Genomic DNA, 25,670 nt, shown 5'->3' on the forward strand with positions numbered 1-25,670 from the left:
TTGTATTCACATATTTATGAATAGGTGTGAGTATGTGTGTACACAGACACACACACCAAAAATTAAAGAAAAAAAGCTATGAATTTTAAAGAGAGCAAGGGGTGTGGTACATGGAAGGGTTTGAAGGGAGGAACAGGAAGGGGTAAATTATGTAACTATAATTATAACATCAAAAAACTTAATAAAACAAAAATAAAAATTCCAAAACACAAGCATATATTGAATGTAGAAACATCCTCAATCTTAAGTCTTAAAAGTGGTAATAGGAAAGTGGCATCTCATCTATATAAAAACAGTAACACAAAGATAACAATTTCTCATAAAAAAAAAAAAAAAACTGTACAGAGACCAGGAGTCAGACATGGTGGCACACCCCTTTAATCCCAGCACTCCTGAGACAGAGGCAGGAGAATCTCTGTGAGCTGAAAAACAGCCTAGTCTATATAGAGAGGGGCAGCCAGGGCTATGTAGAAACCTGTCTCAAAAAAAAAAAAACCAAAACAAAACAAACCCACAATAACAAAGAGGCTCTAAACCAAGTTCTCTAAATGGAAAGAAAAAGATAAAATGGAATCTTAGAACACTACAGATTTGTCTTGTGCTGGTTACAATATATGCAGAGGAAATGTGTAAGAGAAATACATTTTATACAAAAGAGGCATCAAGGGAAAGAAGGCAAGGGCTCTGAACTGTTGCAAAGTCAACCCTGGGGTATTTTAGACTGTGCTTAATCAGGTGTATAACACTGTATCTAGTAACCACTAAAAGATACACAAAGAAACACTAAATCAATATAAAACCCACACAAGGCAGGAATCAGAGAAAGGAAAGACAAAAGGAACATAAAGAAAACAAATTAATATGAACCCAAATATGAAAAATGCTTTTTATTGAAGAACTTAGCAGCCAATGCAAAAAGAATAGAAGCTCACAACCTAAACATTACTTAACCTTATAGCTGTGTGATCTTAGAGAATTGTATAGTTTTTCTGGGTTTCAATTTCACATCTATGATAGGAAGGATAAAGTCTTTACTTATAGAGAACTACTGAAAGAATTAGAGTTTATATATATTTCTTAATCCAATGCCTGGCATCTAAGTAGTGTTCAGAAAATATTCATGATCATTTGTATCAGAGATGAGGCAAATGCACTTCCTAGACTCTGGGGACAAATGATGGCAAAAATAAGAATTTAACTATGAGGGACTAAGTTCAAGTCTGCACACAGAAAGACGGGGGTGCCTTTCCTACAAGATCTACAATACCTGAAATTAACCCTGGCCTCCATATGCATACACATGCATACACACATACATGCAAACATACCTATACACATTTAAAAAAAAGAAAAAAAAATCATGGGTCTGAGGTATTTATTTAACTCAGTAGTAGTGTTAGCCCAGAATGTATGCGGACCTGGGTTCAATCTTCAATACCACAAAAAATAAAGTAAATAAAATCAAAATTCCTTACCACAAAGAACAGACTGGATGGATGTGTGCACTAATTATTTTAGCAATGCCTCTTGTCAAGAAATCCCAAATAACAATTCGGCCATCGTTACAGCCAACTGCAAGCAGTGTGCCCCACCTGTTAAAGGTGCACGTCAGGGCCATGCTGATGCAGTCCAAAGTTCCATCAGCTTCCTACAAGACAAATGCAAAACACACACAAAGGCCATCATAAAAGACAATGCATGCACAAATGATCTCTGCAAATGTGCTTACACCTTTTAAATTGATTTCAAAAATAAACAATAATTATAAGAGCTAACCAAAACCTTTGGAAACAGTGATGATCAATCTCTCACACAAATTTCTAGAGGTCAATGAGCAAAGTATTACAGGAGTAACTAGAAGAGTTCTTTGGTTCCAGGACAATGTAAACGCAATGAAACAGCTTGTGTGATTGACATTTTAAAAAATTACATTATTTTACATCAATGTCAAGCTTTATAAAGTAACTACAATGAAGCACAGGAAATGTTACAAATGCTAATTACACATAGTGATCATTATTACTATATAAATACATTCATCAAAACTTGTAAAGTACACAAAAAAGTTACTGTATAAATGATGGAAGTATTTGTTTAAAAAAGTCCTTTAATTAAAGTTGTGAATATCTTTTTCTTTTAGTTAAAAAAAAAAAATGAACCTTGTCGGGCAGGCAGAGGCGGGCAGATCACTGGGTTTGAGGACAGCCTGGTCTATAAAGTGAATTCCAGGAAAGCCATAACTTCATAGTGAAACCTTGTCTCAAAACAACAAACAAAAAAACGCCAGGCAGTGGTTGCATGCATGCTTAATCCCAGCAGTCAGGAGACAGAGGCAGTTGGATCTCTATGAGTTCGAGGCCAGGCTGGTCTACAGAGCGAGTTCCAGGACAGGTTCCAAAGCTACAGAGAAACCCTATCTCAGGAAAGCAAAAAACAAAAACAAACAAACAAAAAAGAACCTTAAGATTTAAAAAAATTACTGAAATTTTTCAGCCAAAATTGCATATTACCTGTTGCTCAAAGTTAAACATTTCTTTTCTTTTTTTTTTCTTTGAGACAGTTTCTCTGTAGCTTTGAAGCCTGTCCTGGAACTCACTCTTGTAGGCCTGAAACTCACAGAGATCCACCGCCCTCTGCCTCCCAAGTGCTGGGATTAAAGGCAGTGTGCCACCACTGGAGGGCTGGAGAGATGGCTCAGTGGTTAAGAGCACTGCCTGTTCTTCCAAAGGTCCTGAGTTCAATTCCCAGCAGCCACATGGTGGCTCTCAACCATCTCTAATGAGAGCTGGTGCCCTCTTCTGGCCTGCAGGAGTACATGCAGACAGAACACTGTAAATAATGTATGTGTGTGACACATTTAAGTATTTAATCATCAAATAAAAGGCAATCACTGTTTACCACACATTAACAACAAAACTAAACTCACCTCTGGATAGTTCTGCCCAAAGGACTCTGCAAGAAGGCAAGAAAGAATGTGGATGACACAGAAATCACACAAGGACCCGCAGCCCACGAACAGTCCACAGCTCACTGGCCAAGTGGGAGGGGCTGACACCTTTTCAGGCGTCCATGAGGTCACACTACTCATCACCACAGGCAGACGACATTATCTTTCTCAAACTCTTACTTTCATAAGCATACAGGAAAGTATTCCAAAGCTGATGAGTACGGAAGCAGATGTGAATTCAACCAACTTCTATTTAGGTAACACTAAAGAGATTTGTCAAAATGCAAGATTCCTCTCACTCATGTTTGTTTTCAAAAACCCCAGGAAGTGGAAAGTCAGGGATCCTAACTCACCTGGTGCAGCTTGGAGGTGTCCTGAGAGGGCAGACAGACTACAGAGTGAAGAACAACTAGCCCTAGCAGCTGGAGTCGAGAGAGCCAAGGACGCAGCCCAGAAGCCGCTGTGTGCTGCTGTGCTGGCAAGCTGAGTTGAGAGCCATAAGCTTCCGCTTAAGCTCCTAAGCAACAAGACTCTAGCTCCACAACCCTGGAGCCATAAGTCTAGTTCTCCAGCAGTAGAATATAAAACTGTGAGTTTGGAACAGTCCGTGAGCCTCTAGAATGCAGGGTCACCAACTGTCCTCACTGCCTATCCAGGAGTCCTATCTTACAAAACCAAAGAACCGCTTGTAAGACATTCAGTTATGAAAGGGACTGAAAGCAAATGCTAAACTATATCAAGAGTGAAAATTGTTTTTAAAGTTACTCAAGTAGAACAAGTGTTACATAGAAATGGAGAGCTGGCTCAGAGGCTAGAGTGTTTGACAGGAGGCACTGAACACTTGAGTTTGTATCCATAGCACCCACCTGAAAAGGGGGAGTGAGGAGACAGGGGCCAGCAAGATGGCGTGGGCGGCGGGGGAATAAAAGCACTTGCCATGCAAGCCTGGTGACCAAGCTCAATCACCAGAACCCACAGAAGGGAAAAGCCAACTCCTGGGAGTCCCCTGATTTCCCCAAGGGCACCATGGCAAGGGCATCTTGGTGCGCACATACATACATAAGAAATGTGCAATCAAAAGGTAACAGCCTTCAAAACACTTGACAAAGTAAAAACTTACATATATTCACATAAACATTTGCTCAAAGTTTTTTAAAATAAAATACTATACATACTACAAGGTGACATGTTTGTTTCATTTACTGATCCAGCCAGTGTGTCTTCCCAATCATCAGACTATATTCACATGGTTGAGAAGTAAACAAACACACGTACTCATTTAAATACTAAAAACAAAAATCAGGATCATAAAGATGGCTGAGCAGGTAAAGGTGCTGAAAGCCAAGCCTGCAGTCCTGAGTTTAATCTCCAGGACCCATAAAGTAAAAGGAGAACCAACACCCACAGGTTGTTCTTTGACCTCCACATGTACCACACATACACACACATGTATTTTTAATGTAAAATTTTAAAAATCATTTGGCTAGAGATAGGACTCCAGAGCCTCAAAAGCTATGTAAAGGGCCAAGGTCAGGGAATGTGCAGGGGAAGAGGACAGGTCCTGGAACTCAATGGTCAGACACTCTAGCCAATCAGAGACCTCTGGGTTCAATGGCAGACCCCATCTGAAGACAGGAAGAGGAAGACAACCAACATCAGCCTCTGGCCTCTTCATATATAAGCAAACACGTGCACCTGCACCAATGGACACACATACAATAGGTATCCACACCATATACACACAAAATATTTAATCAAAGAACAAACATTGAAAAATCATCAAGAAAGGCATTGTTATGAATACCTTTATGTAATCCTAGCACTCAGGAGACTGAGGCAGCACTGAGTCTACTACTAAACAGGCATTTCCACACTTCAATACTATAGGTGAAGAGAGCTAGTCACAAAGGGTAAGTCCCACAGGTAAGAACTGGCTTACTCAAGCCTGCCTCAGTCAACCCTTCAGAAAACCTGCAGGTCTAACTTCTTCTACCACAACTGCAGAACAGCACTCATTCATTTAAAACCCTTCTCAGCTGGACAAAATGAACAAAACTCTAAGTATAATCTTGAAAAGCAATCTCAACTTGACCCTGGCCAGCACTTTTCATTTGTCTTTTGTCTTGTATGGTCAGCATCTGTGCCAGAGCTTCAATTAACCATGCCGAGTACCAGCTGCAAAACACACCATTTCCTGCACCCTCACTCATTCATGCCTAAGAACATTTGCTTCTATAGTTTTCTCCACTGGAAGGTAACCCTACAGAAAGCTCCTGTTCCAGCTTTTCATTGGTTGCTTGGTTTGGCATCTCTATCTCAGTATTTTCAGTTGAACAGTACCTCTGTAAAATTTCCCCAAATTTTACATCAGTCCCACCAACAGTGCAGAACTAGCTGTTTTCATATGGATTCCCCACAGTGTACTAAGGTACTGAAGCTCTGTATTACAGAGTTACTTGTTTCTCTTCTCCTGGTTGTGTTTTTATCCAGGACAAAAGCAGCATCTTATTCTGTTTTCAGCTGGTATAATTTAACCCACCCCCAAATGAATAAATCATCATAGTCCATTACGACAAGATTTTAATAAATTAGTGCAGGAAATATCAGAGAATAATAAACCAAGAAATAAAGTATAATTTCAAAAGCTTCTAGAGCCCGAGAGACGGCTCAGTGGTTAAAAGCACTTGCTGCAAAGCATGAGGCCTGGAGTTCAGATCCTGGAACCCACGAAGTCCATCACAGTCCTGCACATGCTTGTAACTCAAGCACTGAAGGGGGCTGGTTACAGTTTAGCAGAAACACATGAGCTCCACATTGATAGAAAAGACTGTGCCTCAAAGGATGACAAAGAAAGTCACGATTCCTCTGTATACACGACTTCTCTGGCCCACACACATGTGCACTCACACAAACATAGGCATACATCACACAGACACACCCATGCCAAAAATATTCTAATTACACATGTGCATACAAAGTGGTTGTGACTGTTTATTCCTTGGGTCAGTGAGATAGCTAAGGAGACTTGCTGTCAAGTCTAAGGAGCTGAGTTAGACCTCTAGAACTTCCCACATGGTGAAAGGAGAGAAATGACTGCCCAATGCTGTCCTCTGATCTGCATATGCGTTGCTGCCTGCACCCTAACCACCCCCACCACACACACTAAATAAAAAAGTTTAAAATTAGCTGGCAGTGGTGGTGCATGCCTTTAATCCCAGCACTAGGGAGGCAGAGGCAGGTGAATCTCTGTGAGTTCAAGGTCAGCCTGGTCTGCAAAAGCTAGTTCCAGGACAGCTAGGACTGTTACACAGAGAAACCCTGTCTCAAAACCAAAAAGAAAAAAAAGAAAAAAGAAAGAGTTTAAAATTAATTTTTAAAAACAAAATCTCTTAATATGACTTATAGAAAAAAATGAGTTTGAAAACCTATCTCAGGCTGGTGATGTGGCACTTCCTAAATGCACGTGCCTGGGACGGAAGAGAGGCTGTCTGAGTACTTTTGTATCTCCAGCATGGGCCACCTGTTACACAGCAACGTCTCAAGAAGTGGTCAGATGGTCACAGAAGTAAAATCAGTCTCCAGTCTAGGATCCACCTGAGTGGCCACATCCCACGACCTATCATCCTTCCTTCATTTCCTTATCTGACCAGATGTCCTTCACGGTGTTCCCACAATCACATCACTTCTGTTCCTTTCTCCTCATATACAATCAGTAACTTTCTCACGGTAAAACTCAGTCATTTCTACAGAGATGTTTATCTTTTGAAGACCCAGACCTCTTTTTAATTGTCAGATATGCTAAATATTCCTAAGTTTCCCCCTTAGGAACCTTCTGTATCATTCGAAAGAACTTTCCCCAGGACCTGCAAACCTTCAAAAGGACTATTGTAACATCTTTCCTCTCATAAACAAGGATAGGCTCTCGGTCTCCACTTCTCCCACCCTTTCCTAAAATCACTGTAATCAACCTTCATCTTAGACTGTTAAGGAGTGTAAGTTGCCCAGGGATAAAATGGAACAGCCTTTTCTCAGTTTTCAGTCCCAACTGCTCTGCAATTAGTGTCTACGGGAAGGAACTATTAACCCATATCCTCTTCTAGTGGCTGTACATAGGAAAATCTATGGAAGGAACCTGAAAATGTGCCTAGCTCATGGAAGAACTGTATATGTTATATAATTCATAATCACCTGCTCATTCTTTTTCCTCCAAATATAAGTAATAAAAGATCTTGTCCCTGGCGATCTTCTTCTCTGACCCTCTCATCTTTTCTCTTCCACCTATCCACCGGGTTTCATTAAAACCACAATGAATGGTGATCAGAAGTCAAAACTTGTTTCCCAAGCTCTCAGCCTACACTCAACATATCCAAGCTCTCTCTCAAACGCCCTTCCATCTTACCAGTAGTGTTGTTGTTGTTGTTGTTGTTATTACTATTGGTTCATCTTCTCATGAGATTATTATTATTATTAGGTTCATTTTCTCAGGAGCACTATTCTTAAAATTCTGCCAACACTGCCTCTTCGTTTTTTCTTTCCATGTCCTAGCTTCCACATTCCTTATCACTCACACACTGAAGCTTCCAAATTAGTGTTATATTGTTTCAGCTACACATTACTGTCAGATAAACTTAGAAATCTGTGCTCCAACTGAGCTGTCAGTGGCTCTGCCCTACCTTCCTTACAAAGCAAACTGTCCAACCTGTCGCCCCTGAGCCTCCACAAAATAGTACCAGTCCAAACTCTTGATCATCTCTTTCTCACAATATACATATTTTGGACAAGCAGGGGAAAAAAAATTCACTGGGGGTAATGGAGAAATGGCTCAGAGGTTAAGAGCACTGGCTGCTTTTCTAAAAGTTCCAAGTTTGATTCCCAGCTCACTACCAACTGTAATTCCAGTTCCAGAGGCTCTGGTTCTCTCTTCTGGCCTCCTGGGCACCAGGCACCCAACTGATGCACAGACATACATACAGACAAAATGTCCAGACACATAAAATAATAAATTAAAAAAAAACTCTCACTGATGGCTTATTTCATACACATCTTCCACATATTTTCATATTTAGTTTTTCAGCATTATATCCACATGCATGCATGCACACTCTAAAAAGCTACCTGAAGAGAAAGAATACTTTAAAAGTGATCTTTATAACCCTCTGTCCCTTACCATTAAGGGCAGCCAAGTCATATAGGAGCTCTTGAAAACAGACGTCGCCAAGCTGCAATGTTAAAACTACCTCATAGAGGGCCACAAGAAAATACCAATGTGGACAAGGAGTTGGGAGTCAATGACTTAAAGACACAGCGAGAATAACGGTAATCCACACCTCTCTACAGTTAAGGACCTTAAACTGGAAGTCAAGATAACCAGATTCTATGTGCCAACTACGTCACTTAGTGCTCAGTCACAACACTCTTACTTCTTTTTTCAAAATAAAATCTGATTAAATAACACATTTCTAGTAAGAGTTACTCTACTAGGTACCCGATTCCGTGACAAGTCTTCACAATTTCACCATAGGTCACTCCGCCTCAGACTGTATCTCCAAAAACTCTGATCCTGCCTGCTCTGTTACTTCAGCACCTGCGATCCTCGAAATCACAGCTCAGTCAAAAAGTGCGCCTATGACTCCACAACTGATCTGAAAGCGGCTTCGGAAAGGTAATGCATTCTTCCCGGACAGTAGCTGGATTTCCTCCAGCTGCTGCAACTCCACACCATGAGCATCCAATGAATCATCTAAGAAAAGTGTCCCTAAGGTTGCAGCCTGCGATCCTTCCCGCCCGGTTCCCTCCTTTCCAGTACCAAAGCGTTAGCTAACGCGCAGCCACAGCCCTCCTCACCCAGCAACTCGAGGTTCATCCCTGCGGACGCTAGCCGCCTGGTCTCCGCGCTGGCAACAGTTCTTTCTCCCCCACCCGCTCAGAAGCCCCGCGTCTAAGTGGGGGGCGCCGCGAAGAGCCTGGCGCTAGCTCCGGAGACTTTCGGATTTAGAAGGCCCCGCGGCTTCCGCTTTCCTCCCCCGCTTTCCTTGTTCGTTTTACGTAGCTGTCTACATTTATCCCTAATTTTTAAAAAAGATTAAACGCTTTTTGGAAACAACAAATTATAATATTTTTTAAATAGAAAAATGTCGTCGTCGGTCAGAACTCGAAAAAAGTGCAAAAACGCAAGGCTTTTCTCTCCGGGACCATGTAAGCGAGCGAGAGATTTCAGGCATATCACTAACCCACTAACGCTTACTGTGCTGTGTGTTCCTTAGGTTGTCCCGGCGGTGGCCTGTGACTCCGCAAGAAAGGTTCCGGATGAGTCTTTCTAAGGCAAGAAAGCGGGAAAGGTCGGCCCCTAGTGTTTGAGTATTGGAGCTCCTTGACGTGGTTTTGTATGTGGAGATAAGGGAGGTAATAAGTCTGACACAAGCCGTGTCTTGACTTTGGGGGCTCCGTTTACTAGTGCATAGGACACCAAAAGAAACAGCTTGGACAAGGTAGATGGATGAGCACAGCTTCAGAGACGTTGGGTTTAAGAAGTATATGAGAAGGCCACAGACCATAAAGCATGGACTTCAAAGAAGTCCAGGCTAAAGATGTGCTGCTGTGTTTTGTCAATTTTATAATATGCATACTTTTATATTTTAAAATCTCTAAATTGGGGAACTAGCATATATGTGATTATCTCTCATAATGAATGAGCAGTGGTTTTGTTTCATAGTATTCTATACATTGAATGTCTTGTAATTCATTGTATTCTACTTTGATGAAAAATTGTATTGGTGGGCTGTACTTTGTGAGGGTTAGTTAGAGCTTATTATTACTATTAACTGCCAGAACGGGGAATCTGAATTTCTGTGCTGAAGGGGCCTGGAGCAGTTTGCACCTGTTATTGTGACTTTGTTTAAAAAAAAAAAAAAAAAAAAGAACTGGTTCTTAGCCACGCTGAACTTCCCTCTCATTAAAATATCTTAATTTCATCACTTGGGAGGCAGAGGCAGGCATATCTCTGTGAGTTCGAGGCCAGCCTGGTCTACAAGAGCTAGTTCCAGGATAGACTCCAAAGCAACACAGAGAAACCATGTCTCAAAAAAAAAAAAAAAAAAAAGATATTTTATGTTCTCCATGCATTAGGCCAGCTAGTACTTATCTCTCTTCCAAATTGAAAATCAGAAATTCTGGACTGGAGTATAGTTCACTTGCCCCCTGAAGCACCATTGGAGAAGATAGGGGTTGGGGGATCTCTGCCTGGAACACTTCTGCTTCACAGTCAACCATGAAATTCTCTGGCGGGCTTAGATAACATGAGTGTGTTTGAAAGCTCTATGTGATTCCAGCATACAGTCAGTGTGGAGAACTGCAGCAGAGGGCTGCGGATGGTCTGAGACAGGGATTAAGTCACTCTCAGAAGTGTATGCAATTGCAGGCCATGTTTACTGTCAGGAGAACTAGAGTCAATGTTGTTAGAGAGGAAACAAGGACAGTGACAGCACAGCTCTGAATTCCCTGGAGAGCAGAAAACTGAGAAGAGAAGTACATAGGGATAGATGCCATTCACTTCAAAATACATGGCCGATGATGGACACATGTGTGCACACGTGCCTACACGTGGGTGCACGCACACACACACACGCATGCACACACACATAGCTATTCCTTGCAGTAATATCTGTAGTTGTCATATAATTGAAACAGTGAAAAATTTTGAAAAGCGGAGAGCTTGAACTTTTCATTATTATCATCGGCAGAATAGTTTATGTTGATATGATCTCAAAAATCTGTAATATGTTCTAGCTTTTGTGTTCATTTGTAAATAAAAGCAAATTCTTTATGGGAAAACCCCAGGAGCTTGTTGTGGTCACAGATTATGCAGGAAGTGACCAGCAGTAATTTGGTTTATCAGTCATTGCTGTCTCCAATACTGTTTATGCTTTACTCCGATTACTTGTTGAAAACATGCTCTACTATTCCTAATAAAGAAGGAATATATTATCAATAGATGACAAAGCTTCTTACCAGTAAGAAGCCCTCATCTCTCACATATTCAGTTTTTTTAAAGTAAACCTGCCTCTCAGAAGTGACAGCAGAAGTATGAAAATTAAATAATTGTAAGCACTACCTTCCGCTAGATGTAGCCACGCACAGCTGGAATCCAGTACTCAAGGGCCATAAAGGGTGACTTCAAACTAGTTAGTCTAAGGACAGCCTGGTCACAATGTGCAGCCCCCCTTTTGGGGATGAGAATGCAGCTCCTCCATAGAGCCAGCCCTCGCCTAGCAAGTATGTGTGAGACCGTGGGTTCAGTCCTCAGCATTACAAAAACAAAAAGAAGCACTTTGTACAGCTTTGTGACAAGAAGCTTTAGAAATATGAGGAAAGCGTTTCTTTTCTATTGTTTACTTGCAAAGCTAATTCATTCATAGGAAAAAAAGGAACTACTAGCCGTGGCAAATGTTAAAGCTTTTAAAGACAACCCAAGGGTGGCATGGTGCAAGCTTCAATCCCAGCATCTGGGTGACTGAAGTAGGAGGACCTGAAGTTCAGGGCCAACCTGAGCCATGCTATATAGCAAGATGCTTCCTCAAAAAATAAACTTAAAAAAGGTATCAGGGAGGGAGAGGAGAGGAGAGGAAGAAGGAAGGAGAGGAGAGAGGTAGAATGGAGGGGAGAGGCAAGACGTCATAGAAAGGGAAAGGAGAGACAGACGGAAAGTTTCCATGTGCTCAGATTTTCCATGTCTAGCTTTCTCAGGTATCACCCCATTCCTAGCAACTACTCCATCTTTGGGACTTTCATCTTCTTGAACTATTCCTACCTCTGCTTTCTTGCTAGGAACCAACTAGACAATTACAATCAGAATCCCAGGTAGCAACGAGTCAGCATTAAGTTTACCCTCTCCTCTCGTACTGGATCAAATTTTCTCTCTTGAAAAATTTCGCTTAATATAATTTCAATTACAAGAAACAAGCCTGAGTTTCCTGAGATCCGTTTTCCAGACCGATGGAATGAGGCTCACCCTCCTTCCTGATGCCCATCTTTCTTGACTGGCAGGAGGAAGCACATATTTGCCTCTCAGCTGCCCTAGGTATTTTGACTCTTTGTTAGCTGTTGACCTTGGCTGTCTGCGGGTCACTACTCATTAGACATCAGCCTTGTGGGTATTATGGACCTCAGACCTTGGTGGGGTCTGCCAGTCATTTATTAGACTGTGGTCTCTTGGTCTTAATCTTTTGTGGACAGCTTGTGGTTTTTATCATGGCAGGGAGCTAAGTCCCATCACAGCTACCAAGTTGCAGCTGCAGTCATCTCTGGTTGCCTCACACCCAGCTCCTTGTCTATGAGGTGGTCTGGGCCAGTTTCCTCTCTGGAATAGGTAGCGGGTCCATCTGTTAGAACTAGCTGTACCAGAGATGAGAATCTATGAGAGCGCAGACGTAGCTTGTAGATAGCGGGGGAGGGGCTTCCATGGGAGTGGGAGCCAGCCAGCCTGCTGACACTGACCTTGTTTTTCTCAGAATCCCTGTCCTTCCTCTTATCTGGTCAGCTTGGCTGACTCATAGCCAGCTGCAAAGCTCTGTTTTCTACCTTCTTCAGTGTTCCTGGCTGTAGGAACTTAACCCTAGCATTCCTCTTAACATGGACATCTGTTTTCACTGCAGCAGAACCCAAGGCATTGTGCATGCTAGACAGTGTCCTACTGATGCTCTAGCCTCGTTTGTAGATTAAATTTTTTATATTTTATTTATTTATTTACTTATTATGTGTCTGTAGGTAATGTGTCTATGGCATACCTGTGGCTATCAGAGGACAATCTTGGGGAAGGAGTCAGCTCTGTTTCTACTACATGGGTCCCAAGAATTGAACTCAGGTTATCTAGCTTGGTGACAGGTGCCTTCATACTCTGAACTATCACCCATCACCCCTAATTCTAGATTTTTAATTAGAGTAGAATTGAGTTCTCACCTTCTGTTGGAGAGCCATTTCCTCTGAACTTCCCCTCCTAGAGGAAAAGGCTTCTAAGACCCAGCAAGCTTCCAGGCATGGCGATGCACCCCTTTGCTCCCAGCTCCCAGGAAAGACAGATGGATGAATCTCTGAATTTGAGGCTGCTGTAGTCTACATAGTAACCTTGAAGGCTATGGAAATGTGTAAGGCTCAGAACACTCAGAAATGTACCAGGTTCCCAGGGTTATATAAGCCATGGATGATTGTAGGGGGAAGAGGAGGCTGTTCAGTGGAGCTGGCTGCAAGTTTAGTTCTCCGGTGATGGGGTGTTCTTTGTCATCAACTGTGCCTAAGCGGGCTTTCTGGTGAAGCAGTGGCCTTCAACTCACCCATGCTTCTGGTAAGTGTTCCCAATAAGCTTGTCACTTCACCAAGCCGGACTTATGTAAACTTGGTTTTTGGTCTCTCATCATTGCCGTACCTGGAGTACACATCTGTTCCTGCCTCCCTGGGAAAAGACATGCTCTCCCTTCCTAAGGTCTGTATAACTGTGATGGCTCCCACCGAAGCCTCTCTCAAACCATTTCTTCTCCCCCTTCCTGAGAAAAGAAATCCCTGTCCTTTTAAAGCACTGCCACCAAGTGACACTACCCCTCCTCCCCCTTGCTGCTGGCTTCCAGTCTTTCCTCCGCTCTTCACAATGTGTTGTCTGTTCAGGGCCTCACTTGTCTTCCTTTTGACTCTATTCCTGTCATCACCTTGGTGACCTCAACAACCTGGCAGTTTATTACATCACCTTGACTCCCTGGCTTCTTGCCTTCTCTCCTCCAGTGACCTCTCTGATTGCTCTTTATTGCATTCCAGCCTCTCACTTGCAGGGACATAATGCTGTGGCCACCAAAATACAAACAAACAAAAGCCCGCACCGCCTTTGAGATTTCAATTTCAAGCACCCCATTCTCAAAATATACACCCTGTTTTTGTGGCTCACTTACTCTAGTTTCCTAGTCCAATTTTCCTTCTTATCTAAATCTCTGTGACTCCCAATCCACTTTGTTCTCTTGCACCCCTCTCATGTCTCTTTAAACTCACACCCGGCTCTAGTGTCTATTAATTGTGCCATGCTGGTGCCTAGCCGTGGTGCTTAGTTCTCCTGATGTACTTGGGGAATCTTTTTAGTGAGCAAACTACTCTGGGAGGGGGTATTCAATGCTTAGTACCACTTAGAGAGAAGAAAAAAAATTGCTGTAACAACATCAAACCACACAAAATAGAGAAATACACTTAAAATCTGTTGCAAACCAGTAATAGCTCACCAATAGCCGTGAAACAGAACATGGTAAAATTAATGTAGAGTATAGTGAGTTAGAAATTTAGTGTACATGTAGAAATAATAAATGAATGAGATCAAGTAAAGGGGAAGGGGAAGTGAAGAAGAGAGGAGAAGCAATGTCAAATAAAGAAAAGCAGGGACTGTAGAGATTGCTCAGTGGTGAAGAGCACTGGCTGCTCTTCCAGAGGACCCTGGTTCAATTCTTGGCACCCACATGGCAGCTTACAACCATCAATAACTCCACTGTCAGGGGATCCAGCACCCTCTTCTAGCCTTCATGGGCCCTACACTCATGTGATGCACAGACCATACATGCAGGCAAAACACCCAAATACATAATAAAATGAGAAAAATTTAAATCATCTTAAAAGACAGGAAAAACAAGAGAAGAATAGTGAAGAATATTATGAAGGGGAAGAGAAAAGAGCAAGAAATTTTAAAAAGGAATACAAGGTTTCCCAAGGAAGAAAAAAATTGTAACCAAAATTAGATAAACATAAGTAGTGGAATAAAAAAGTTAAAAGATAAAGATTTTAAAAAGCAATGGAATAAAGTCAAAATACTACTAAAAGTATAGTAGACAGAAAAAAAAGGGAAATTGTCAGGGAAGATGAAAGAAAATTGCCAAACAATAAGAAAAATATGTAATTAAAATGAGGTACATGCATGAAGGAAAACCAAAAACATACTTTACTGAGAAGAGTACAGTAAGAGAAAGAAGGGGTACCCCCCCCCCAGTAAAAGGAAAGAAAGTTAAAAACGATGGAGTGTTGGGTTAGCTTCTTTCCGGCTGGGTCTTGAATACTGAAGTCTGCCAGTATCTATGGATGGAGGAGCAACTTGTGGACTCTCATCTTCCCTGGGATTTATGGGTGTGCACATGGAATATGTATGCGATGGCCACCATCGCTGTCTGTAGTTCTTTGTGTACTAGGGGCCGCTGCTGGACACGCTTAGCTTTTCCATCTTTGGACCAGATAGGTTTTCTGACTTTCCAAACTCTCCAGATCATATGTGGCTAGTACTCTAGCTGGGAGTTCTCCCTATTATGCTGGCATTCGCAGAATTAAGCACACACTAAGCTCTGTACTAGTGAACTTACTCCACACTTCCGGAGCCCTCTAAGCAGTAATCACCCTGCTAAAGGGAGGCAGCTGTCGATACCAAGGGGTCTGTGGGAGTTTCAGGTCTCTCCAGGGAAAGCCAAAGGATGACCCACCCGCTGTTACTCTGAGCGCATGAGGTCTTCATCCGCAGACCCAGGGCAAGGGCATATTTCTTCATACGCTTCACTGCTTCAGTCCCATGCCAGCTGGACTTTTCAGCTGGCCGGTGCCCAGCCCTCCTGTTTTTCATGGCTGTTTCCCAGGGCTACCTACCTCTTGCCTTGGGGCCACAGTAAGTTTAATTAAGGCACCATTACTTAAGACTGTTCCTTTTCTCTGGCCCTTAGGATAGCTCAGGTTTGAACAGTGGATTCTGTCTCAAGATGGTGCCCTCACACAGCCCCTGAGCCAGGGGAGCTCTTCTCATTGCTGACCCACCCCACTGAGAAGGCAGAGCTTCAGCAAGCCCTGCAGCCGGATTGGAGACTTCTGACGGCTGAGGGCTTGTCCTGCGGTTAGGACTGCTGCCTTTTTATCAGGACTCCCTGGATTTCTGCTTCCCCTGCCTCTTCAGACCAGGTGGTGTAACACGGTTCTTTTTGTGGCTTTCTGTTGTTCTTCCCTGGCCCCTTCTCTCTGAAGTAGAGCCTGTTTTATCTTACCTTGTGTACTGCCCTCCACTTTGGTTTTTTGAAACAGGGTTTCTCTGGGTAGCCTGGCTTCCTGGAACTCACTTTGTATACCAGGCTGGTCTTGAACTCAAAGATCTGCCTGCTCCTACTTCCCAAGTACTGGAATTAAAGGCCTGCACCACCACCACTCAGCCTCCTTGGCGCTTCTTTACTAGATGACCCAGATGTAGCTCCTAGAGGTCAGCCACTTCATTTTATAGCTAGGCATTTGTTACAATAACCACTGGGCTATTCCATCTCTTCTAGCATGAGAGGGCACAGCCTTTGTCCCTTTTTATCCTCTGCTCTTCCATTATGAAGACACAGTGTTAATCATCTCTATGAGCTGCAGCAACAAGGCTACATTTATGAAGCAGAATTGTCCCTGCCAGGCACCAAATTGGTCTGCACCTTGACCTGGGGCTTTCTGGCCTCCAGAACTGTATTCTAATTATAAATCATTCTATTTTTTTGTTGTTGTTACAGGAGCAGACTGATAACCAGTTTTATCAGATAGGTTTTTTTTCCATTGACTCGAAATGCTACCTCTAGCATATACTATGTTGTTGAGAGCATTGCTTGCTCTTCCAGGTACAAGTTGTCCCTAGGGTCCTAAGAAACTTTAGTCTGTGCATGGCCACCCATAGTAACTTTGCTGTTTCTTTTATAAGAATTTCTTGGTCATGATGTCTCTTCACAGCAACAGAACAGTGACTAAGACAGAAGTTGGTACCAGGGACTAGGGTATTGCTGTGATAGGCCTGACTGTGCTGTTTGTTGGAGGAATACGGAAGACTTTGGGACTTTAGACTAGTAAAGAAGCTGGATGCCTTAAGCAGGGATTAATGGGCATCATAGTAGGATCATGGAAGACAGTGCTAAGGATGATTTGAATTGTGGGGGGCCAGCTCAAGAAGTTTCAGAGGGGAAGAAGAATATTAGTAAGTAGCCTAGAGATATTGTCATATTTTGGTAAATAATGTGGCTGGGTTTTGCCCTTGTCCTAAAACTGACAGAAGCAAAATTGAAGAATCTTCATTAATCCAAGACTTCAAGGCAGAGGAGATTTCAAGACAGCCCAGTACTGACTGTGTCGGGTGGTCATTAATAACCACTCTTATGCAGATCTCTCATGAAAAGGAGCAAGATGGACAAAGAAAAATACAAAATGGCCAGTTTGAGGAGAAAGGGAGCACCAGGAAGTGTAATCAGAGTGAGGCCAGTTCTTGTGGAGATGAAAATGTTTAAAGAAAAGCCTGTCACTAAATGGAATAAAGGGTGTGGTGACCTCAGGGCAAGACCCCACCCAGATAAGCTTCCGTCTTGTGAAAAGGGAATAAAGAAAAGCTGAAGTAGTGAAGGAATCCATCAACAATGGAGAGCTAAAGCAAAGGGCTGGAGAGATGGCTCAGTGGTTAAGAGCACTGGCTGCTCTTCCAGCTGTCCTGAGCTCAGTTCCCAGGAACCACATGGTGGCTCACAACCATCTATAATGAGATCTGATGCCCTCTTCTGGTGTGCAGGCAAAGGCAAACACTGTATGCATAATAAGCAAATAAATCTTTAAAAAGGAAAAAAAAAAACTGATGCAACTGTAATTGAATAGAAGACCAAGTTCCAGCCCCATCAAACACCAGAACTTGGCAGCTTCAGCCAGCTACATGGTTCTGGCTTTAGAGTCGAAGATTGAGAGAGAGAGAGAGAGAGAGAGAGAGAGAGAGAGAGAGAGAGAGAGAGAGAGAGAGAGAGACTGATTGTGGAGTCTCCCTTGACAGTCAAGGAAAGCTCCTGAAGCCAGGTATGTGTCCTGCATGGAGGCCCAGAGAGGCCACTGTATGAAGCTGTGAAGGTAAAACCTGGATTGTGTTAGAGACTCCAGAGTCGTGGGATACCTGCCAAGGAAAGCTGCAGACAGGTGTAGAACCAGCTCAAGGGAGAAAAGTGTGAGGCTGGCAACAAAGCTGAGAGTCGGGAGTATTCCAACAGTCTCCCAAAATGGAAGGACAAGCAGGTCATGGAGGGAGCAGGGCTTGGGAGCATCCTGTGAGCAAGGAAAAGCTGAAGCCAAACGGATAGCCCTGAAACATAAATGTGGTCTTTACTATGCAGCACACCTGCCACCCACATCTTACCAGCTTACAGAAGATCCACAGAGCCTGGCACAGCCATTCAAATGACACCAAATGAAGACGAAAGCTAGGGCTGTGTCTCTCAAAATAAGCAAATACAAACATGTAACAAGGTCCCACTCCAACACTGCCACAGAAAGAGCCACACTGCGCAAAAAAGGAGGGTACAGAGGCTGAGATTTGTGTCAAAGTAGTTTTTGTTATTGCACTTTATTCTACACACTTAGTATGTTACACTTTTATATAATACTGTAATAGACATTAGTTCTTTAAAACAAAAATATTACATAAAGATAAAAAATAAAACAAAAAAACCAGCAAGCCATCCAGACTAAGTTTCCTCCCCAGCAACCCCAGCTGCCAGGCGTTCCCAGTCTCCTCCATGTCGATCACACTAGGCGCTGCTAACAGAGCAGATGGAGTTCGGCTCTTAAGAGCAACAGTACCACCTGAAACTTCTAGGGGAGTCTGCAGTGCGGGTGCCGTAAGGCCACTCCAATATCACACTAGCTCTACCCCACATACCGCAGCACCTAGAAGACTAAATCCTCATTTTCTTTTAAGGAAAATGTGGACGGTTTGACCCAGAAAATGCAAAATGCATGCTCTGAACACTTTCAGCAGCTCCACACTTCCCAAGGCCATTAATCCATCCTGACACAACATGGGGTCGGGAAACCTCCCAGTAAGCTAGATCAAACAAGAGGGGCATCTCTCCAGAGCAAGATCAGAGGTGCCTCAGTTTCCCTAAGTGTGACTGTACTGACCCATCCCCTGGGCTTCTCAGTGCTAAATAAGACAACAACAACAAAATAAAGTGTCACTTAGTGCAGCTGGCACTTCACAGCCCTACCGCCCACGCCGCTTCTGTCAGGAAGAACACTGACTTTCCAGCCCTCTTTGACCTCTGTGTTTTGTTTTGGTACTGGACACTGAGCCCAAGGCCATGTGTGTGCCAAGCGCATTCTCCACTGAACTAGGCCTGCCCTGAGTGCTCTAACCTGTCTGAGAGCTCAAGCGAAAATACGGAATGCACTGGGATCTGACAAAGTCCAGCTCACTGTGCTCCTGCTCTAACTGTGTAGTAATGCACCCTTTCTCGGGTTCCTTGAGCTTTAGTGTTAATATTTTGACCCAGTGGTTGCCTAGCCCTGTCCCTTAGAGTGGATGGAGTCAGAAGTGACTCTCTTTGGTCTGGGAAGAACCAGAGCAGTCCACTTTCTGAGAGCAGTGAAGACTGCTCAGTCAGAAGCGACTCAGCTGTGCTGCCACGCTCAAGGGCACAGGAGAGCCGTGCAGGGGCCAGACTCTGCCAACATTTCTTCTGATTGCTCTGTAGGAGAGCCTGCCCCTCCATTCTACAGCAAAATTAGTAGCCAGGCTTTCAGCTCCTAAGAAGCAGCCAGGTGGTCACTTAAGGGCTACAGTAAACTGCCCCCTATGGAAATTTTTTTGAAGGTAACTCTTTTTTTTTTCCTGGATTTTCGAGACAGGGTTTCTCCGTAGCTTTTTTTGGTTCCTGTCCTGGAACTAGCTATTGTAGACCAGGCTGGCCTCGAACTCACAGAGCTCCGCCTGCCTCTGCCTCCCGAGTGCTGGGATTAAAGGCGTGCGCCACCACCGCCCGGCTGAAGGTAACTCTTTATGCCACCCTTCTTCCTCCCTTAGCCTGGAGGTAAATCTTCAAAACTTTGGCCCTATCAAGCCCTGTGCTAAGTGCCACCACACTTCTCTGAGGACCTAGTGTCTTCCCAAGTAATATACAGTACAGTACATTTCATGGCATTTTATCACTAAAATAATAACAGATGCCAAAAAACAATCCAAAATTAGCTTACAATGTTATAAAGTAAAATACACACAAATTAGACACATGTGTTCACATACTCAGCCAGCTGAGTATTGAAATACCACCACCACATACCCTCATGTGGCCTTTGGCTTGCCCGGCCGGACACTTTCAAGAATATCTTGGACTTTTTCAGATACTTTTTTATGAATGACTACAAAACTACTCCTTATCTCCTCACTTAGCATTAGCCTCTCCCTCTCATTGGGCAGAAAAAATGGAGGGAATCTTCTTTTTAAAAATTAAAGATAAAAAAAAAGAACCTACAATCTGACAGGAGACTGAAAATGGACTCTGGATGGGGAAAACAAAATCTAACCTCCCATTTCTGAGTCTGAGCTAATATGTGCAAAGAATGCTAGGAATATGGTGTCCATGCTAGAACTGCAGTCTCTGTATCAGAGTTCAGAACAAGGGCAGCAGTCCTCCCACCACACAGACCTCTTGGTTTCACACAGTAGACCTAACTCGTAGAGACGGCTCATTCCTTCTTTCCTGACACCTGGCTTCCTGCACACCCTTCTGTCTCCAGAGGACAAGTTAATGCTCAGAGCAGAGTACCTAAGTATAGCTGAGTAGATGTGAAAATCCTGAGAGCTAAACTAAGCATTCTACCAAAGTGAGGCTAGAGCCAACACACCCAGAGACACTGGGCCTATAACGTGTCTGTTACAGTTTGCATGGAGAAAGCACTGCATGGCATTTCTGAAGAGCTGTAGCAGGAGACCAGTATGCTCAGTCACATCCTCATCAGCTCACGGGGCCTAGTAGTAAGGTGAACTTTGAAAGCTCTATGAAGCTGGCGTGTGAACATGAGAGCAGTTCCCAGCAGATCTGCGGCTGTGGGGCTGACCCCCAGCACTGAGGAAGGAGATAAGAGAGAGAGCTGTACAGTTAAAAGCTGGGCATGGCAGTATATACCTGCAATCTCAGCACTTTGGAGCATGAGGCAGAAGGATAAGATTTTTAAGGCCAGCCTGGGCTATATCCCATTAAAACAACAACACAATTATAGTCTATTTTTAATCAGACACTCAGCCCAACTACTATGATATCTGGAGTAGTCCCCCCTTTTTGAGGCAAAAGAAGGGTAGGAGGTGGGGAAAAAAACCCAAGGATCAAAGAGATTCTGTTCTGGGTTAGCCCTGCCCTGAAGAAACCAGGGCTCCCTGGCCCTGGAAATGTAAACACTGGGTTGTGAGGGCAGACAGCTTCACACCCAGCTGCCTTCTGGGGCTTCTGACTTACAACCTGAGATCCTGGTTACAGAGAACAAGAACCAGGCAACCACAAGGTATATTTGGCTGGGATGTTTTTTTTTTTGTTTTTGTTTTTGTTTTTTTTTTGCCCTTATAATCATACAGTCCTGAACTAATGTCATGTTTTCTAAGTGCTCTCCACCACTGGATAACTGAGCTGTTCCGACCTAGAGCTGAAGTCATGGCGATGATAGCTTCAGTCCCTGCACTGCGGTGTCCCACCGGGTTTAGAAACACAGGCCGTGAACAGCCAGTGCTAGCGGTTGCCTCCTTTCAGTTCTGAGGCCAGAACATCACATTCTTCAGCGTTTACACATCTGACACAATCTTTTGCTAAAGAGATAGTGTGAGGCAGTATGAATCCTAAAACAGCCACTGAGTGCTTCAGGGTCCAGGAGCTATCTCTGCCCAGGAAGGTCTTGAGTTGTCAACAAGCACCAATTCCCTTAGGAGCTCCCTTAATAAACAAATGACAGATTCTCCCCATGGCCTAAAGGTGAGAGGGAAGGAAGGAACAGAATAAAGAGAAAGGTCTTGGTCTTCAAGTAGAGTCGTCTAGTCCTCTGTTTGGTTGCTCAGAACTGCACTTGCAAAGTCGGTCCATAATGCCTTGGAGCATAGGCTGGACGATGCCCAAGAGAGGCCTCTTAGAGGGGTCACCATCCCAACATGCTTCCATCAACTGCCAGCACTCCTCATCAAACACAGGAAGACGCTCTGGACGGGTCCCTAGAAGAGAGCAAGGAAATACAGCCAATCAAGGAGAGCTGGGAGAGCAGAGAGCTCGGGTTCCCACTGCAGATACCTAGATTATAACCTAACAGGAATGGCAAAACCAACACTGGCTTAGAAAACCCAACACTAAAAGAAACCATTTTTGAAATAATATAGTGCTGTCCAGTAGCAAAGATTTGATTTACAGCGTCCTTTCTGCATTCTATGATGGTCTGCCTAACGTTGTCATGCTGTGCAGTGGCCAGAGCACGAGTGTGTCCTGCTGTACTGTGAGGAGGGAGTTAAAGCATTTGGTGGCTCTTACCTCTGCGCACATTGTTCCAGAGATGATCTTTGCTAGCACACCTCTCAAATGCCTCAGGGAGCTTGACGGAGCCTGAGCAGATATACCAGAAAAGGATTCCAAAAGCATAGACGTCCACGGAATTATCGTACTTTCCTGCAGTAAAGACAGATGAGCAACAGTGAACCACTGCCTTGCTTCTACAGGTCCTTACACAATTCTTTTAAAAAAAAAAAAATTCTTTATTATGTATACAATATTCTGTCTGCGTGTATGTCTGCAGGCCAGAAGAGGGCACCAGACACCATTACAGATGGTTGCTGGGAATTGAACCTCAGGACCTTTGGAAGAGCAGTCAGTGCTCTTAACCTCTGAGCCATCTCTCCAGCCCCCCTTACACAATTCTTAAAGCTTTTTACTATCTATTGTTCTTCACAAGTTGCCTGGTAGGCACGGAACATTTGTAATGCCTATTTTACAGTATAGAAAGCTAGCTACTAAGACAGTCAAGAGATAAGAATTTGTCAAAAGAGCCGGGCGGTGGTGGCGCATGCCTTTAATCCCAGCACTTGGGAGGCAGAGGCAGGCGGATCTCTGTGAGTTCGAGACCAGCCTGGTCTACAAGAGCTAGTTCCAGGACAGGCTCCAAAACCACAGAGAAACCCTGTCTGGAAAAACCAAAAACCAAAAAAAAAAAAAAAAAAAAAAAAAAAAAAAAAAAGAATTTGTCAAAAGAGAAAGAAAATCATTTTAATGATTTTTATCATTTTAATGGGACAGTCTGCAAGATCAATTCTAAAGGGTCATATTAGAGAAATATGGGTGGGAACCAGAAAATAAAGATTATAAAGACAAAGATTAGCAGGTGTGGTACACATCTGTAATTCCAGCACTCAAGAGGTTAAGGCAGAGGATCATTTGAAACCAGTCTAGGATACATAGGAAGATCCTATCTCTCATAGGAAGATTTTTAAAGGCAAAGAGGAGTATAGAGTTGGGCAGCATGTCTTTTTTGTTTTTCTTTTTAGAGCAGGAATACAAAAGAAGAAAATATTTTTAATAGTATTCTGACAGCAACAGGGTAGATAACAATAAAAGGAATTTAAATAAGCAGTAGGCAAGGTGGAGTAACAGCAGCAGGAAGAGAACAAAGTAAACCTAGGAAAAGAAAAAGGGTCTATTATTTGGTTCCAGTGGGCCAGACTCAGTTGTTTTCTAGTTCCTGGTCCTTGTGTACCACCCAATGAAGAACCAGGTGACAACCTCTATGAAATGAATGAAATTTAGGGGCTGGAGAGAAAGAGAGCTCCGTGGTTTAGAGCACTTGGTGTTCTTACAGAGGCCCAGGGTTTGATTCCTAGCATCCACATGGCTCACAGACACCTGAGGTTGCAGTTCCAGAGCATTCAACAACCTCTTTTGACCTCCCTGAGCACCAGGCACACTCATGGTACACATACATACATGCGGGCAAAATATACATATGTATAAAATAAATATTAAAAAAAGAAATCGAAGGGCATTGTTAATTATTCCTCATATCAATACTAGTGACTGACCTATGATTTCTTTTCCATCTTCCTCGGTACAGTACCATCATCCTCCACCCACTATGGTTCAGAGTTTCAAAGTTCCATGACAGCCATTCTTTTCTATCCAACACTCACATCAAGGCAGTAAAAAGCTTTCCCATTGTCTTCTGAATTTATTTCAACCCTGTTTATTTCAGCATCAGTACCAACCTTTATTAACCATGGACACAAATCTTTGCCTGACTGGTCACCTCACACTGATTCTTCACCCTCACATCCCTTCCACCAATGGCTGTGAAGCTGGTCCAGACATATGTTCTTTGCCACCCTCCACTGCTCAAAAGCTCAGAACCTCCTTACTTACGTAAGACCCTAAACCTCCCCAAGGTTTGCAGTCTATGGACTTCTCTGGCCTTGTCTGTCACTATTTGCCAAGTGGATTTCTTTCCTGCCATAAATATTTCTGTTTTGCAGTTTCCCTTGGTATTTCCCCTTCTCCAGCCTCCAGATGTTTCTGCCTTAATGATTGGAGTGTATAGGCAGAAAGGCCTAGGTTTGAGTCACAGTTTCATTGCCTTCTACCTCAGTGTTTGGGGCCAGTTACTTCATCAATCCAGCCCCGGTTTACCTATAAATTTGACATAAAAATATACCAACATCACAGGCTTGCCGAAGGGATTAAGTAAAACAAGATCTCAAGAAACATACCTGCCCTGCCTACTACAACGTGCATACTCAGACCTGAGTTCCCTTTCCACTATCTATTTTTCTAGATTGGACTCAAATATTACCCCAAATCTCACTTTTACCATAAAACCATCCAGCATTCCAACCTAAATTTATTCTTTCACTCTGCATCCCAGTAATCATGGCACCTGTAATTTAGCATTTAATGCTGCCTTACATCCCTTTCAAATTACTTTACCTCTCTCAGTCTATCTCCATGTTGATAATAAGTTCTCTAATGACAAGTTCTACCATTTAGAAGTTATTCAACCAATACTTTATGACTAAGTAAGTGCTAAGTATGGCAATTATGGTGCTAATAGCCCAGAGACACATCCAAAAGAGCACTTGGCAATTCCCATTTTCATTTACACCGTTCTTTCTCACTTCTTTACCTCTTCACTCTCCCTGTTCTGGTTTCTTCATTACCTGGGCCACACCTGCCAGCAGTACTTGTCCACACTATTTACCCTGAGGGGAAGCACCCCAACTCACAGTACTGGGGTCTACCTAAACCCACTCTTTGCCCTCTAGTCTTACCTGTGAAAAGTTCAGGGGCCATATGGATTGGTGTCCCAACAATGCTGCCTGACATCATAGCTTCTGGCTTGCAGAATCCTAAGTCAGTGATCTTGGCACGGTTTTGTTTGTCCAGCTGCCAAAAATAGCAGGTCAGAGTCACCTTGTGTCCGTACATCCAGTCTCAAAGCAGTACTTACTAAGTCCTTCCTCCAACCTTACTATATCAGACTCGTTCCTGTCACTGTCCTCTTCCCCGAATGTGAGCAAGGACTGTTTCTTCACCTTTATATCCCCACACTGGGATCACTATAATCTTGGAAGAATGAGTAATGAAGGTCTGTAAAATGAGAAAAACATGTTGGCACCTGACCTCCCTCTCGTCAACTGAAGTAATTCTTTAATTTTTGAAGCTCTAATCCAGGGCTGAGTGTGGCTCTGTGGCAGAGACTTGAACCAGCATGCACAGACCCTGCTCTACCCCATAGGAGAAAGAACAGCAATGACACAAAAACACATAAGCAGAAATTGATCCTAGAGAATACATGTGTCCCCTTTGGCTACTGATTGTCTCTTAGCTTCCTATCAATAATTTTTGAGTTATCTTTCTCTCCCCAACTTTATGGGGTGCTGCCATGTGATACT

The 25,670-nt window shown here is 43.2% G+C and overlaps 2 protein-coding genes across 9 annotated transcripts in view; both read right to left on the minus strand.

Moving 5' to 3' along the window:
• Rbbp5 (RB binding protein 5, histone lysine methyltransferase complex subunit) overlaps positions 1–8,937 on the minus strand; it is a 28,470-nt gene extending 19,533 nt beyond the window's left edge. For 4 of the 6 annotated variants that reach the window (XM_057769300.1, XM_057769299.1, XM_057769296.1 and 1 more), the window contains exons 1-3: positions 8,792–8,937; positions 2,927–2,952; positions 1,476–1,648 (exon numbers count right to left, since the gene is read on the minus strand). In XM_057769300.1, the coding sequence (XP_057625283.1) occupies positions 1,476–1,648; positions 2,927–2,952; positions 8,792–8,810 (218 nt within the window). In that variant the 5' untranslated portion in view covers positions 8,811–8,937. Of the gene's footprint in view, positions 1–1,475; positions 1,649–2,926; positions 2,953–3,300; positions 3,641–8,791 lie in introns of those variants that run through there. The other 2 variants (XM_057769301.1, XM_057769298.1) reach the window with 2 other exon arrangements.
• Positions 8,938–18,313: 9,376 nt separating this feature from the next.
• Positions 18,314–25,670, minus strand: part of Dstyk (dual serine/threonine and tyrosine protein kinase) — a 47,686-nt gene continuing 40,329 nt past the window's right edge. For all 3 annotated transcript variants that reach the window (XM_057769964.1, XM_057769965.1, XM_057769963.1), the window contains 3 exons: positions 25,047–25,161; positions 22,270–22,404; positions 18,314–21,959 (listed from right to left, as the gene is read on the minus strand). In XM_057769964.1, coding sequence (XP_057625947.1) covers positions 21,772–21,959; positions 22,270–22,404; positions 25,047–25,161 — 438 coding nt within the window. In that variant the 3' untranslated portion in view covers positions 18,314–21,771. The remainder of the gene's footprint in view (positions 21,960–22,269; positions 22,405–25,046; positions 25,162–25,670) is intronic.

Source organism: Chionomys nivalis, chromosome 5 (genome assembly GCF_950005125.1).
Source record: "Chionomys nivalis chromosome 5, mChiNiv1.1, whole genome shotgun sequence".
Classification (NCBI taxonomy): Eukaryota; Metazoa; Chordata; class Mammalia; order Rodentia; family Cricetidae; genus Chionomys; species Chionomys nivalis.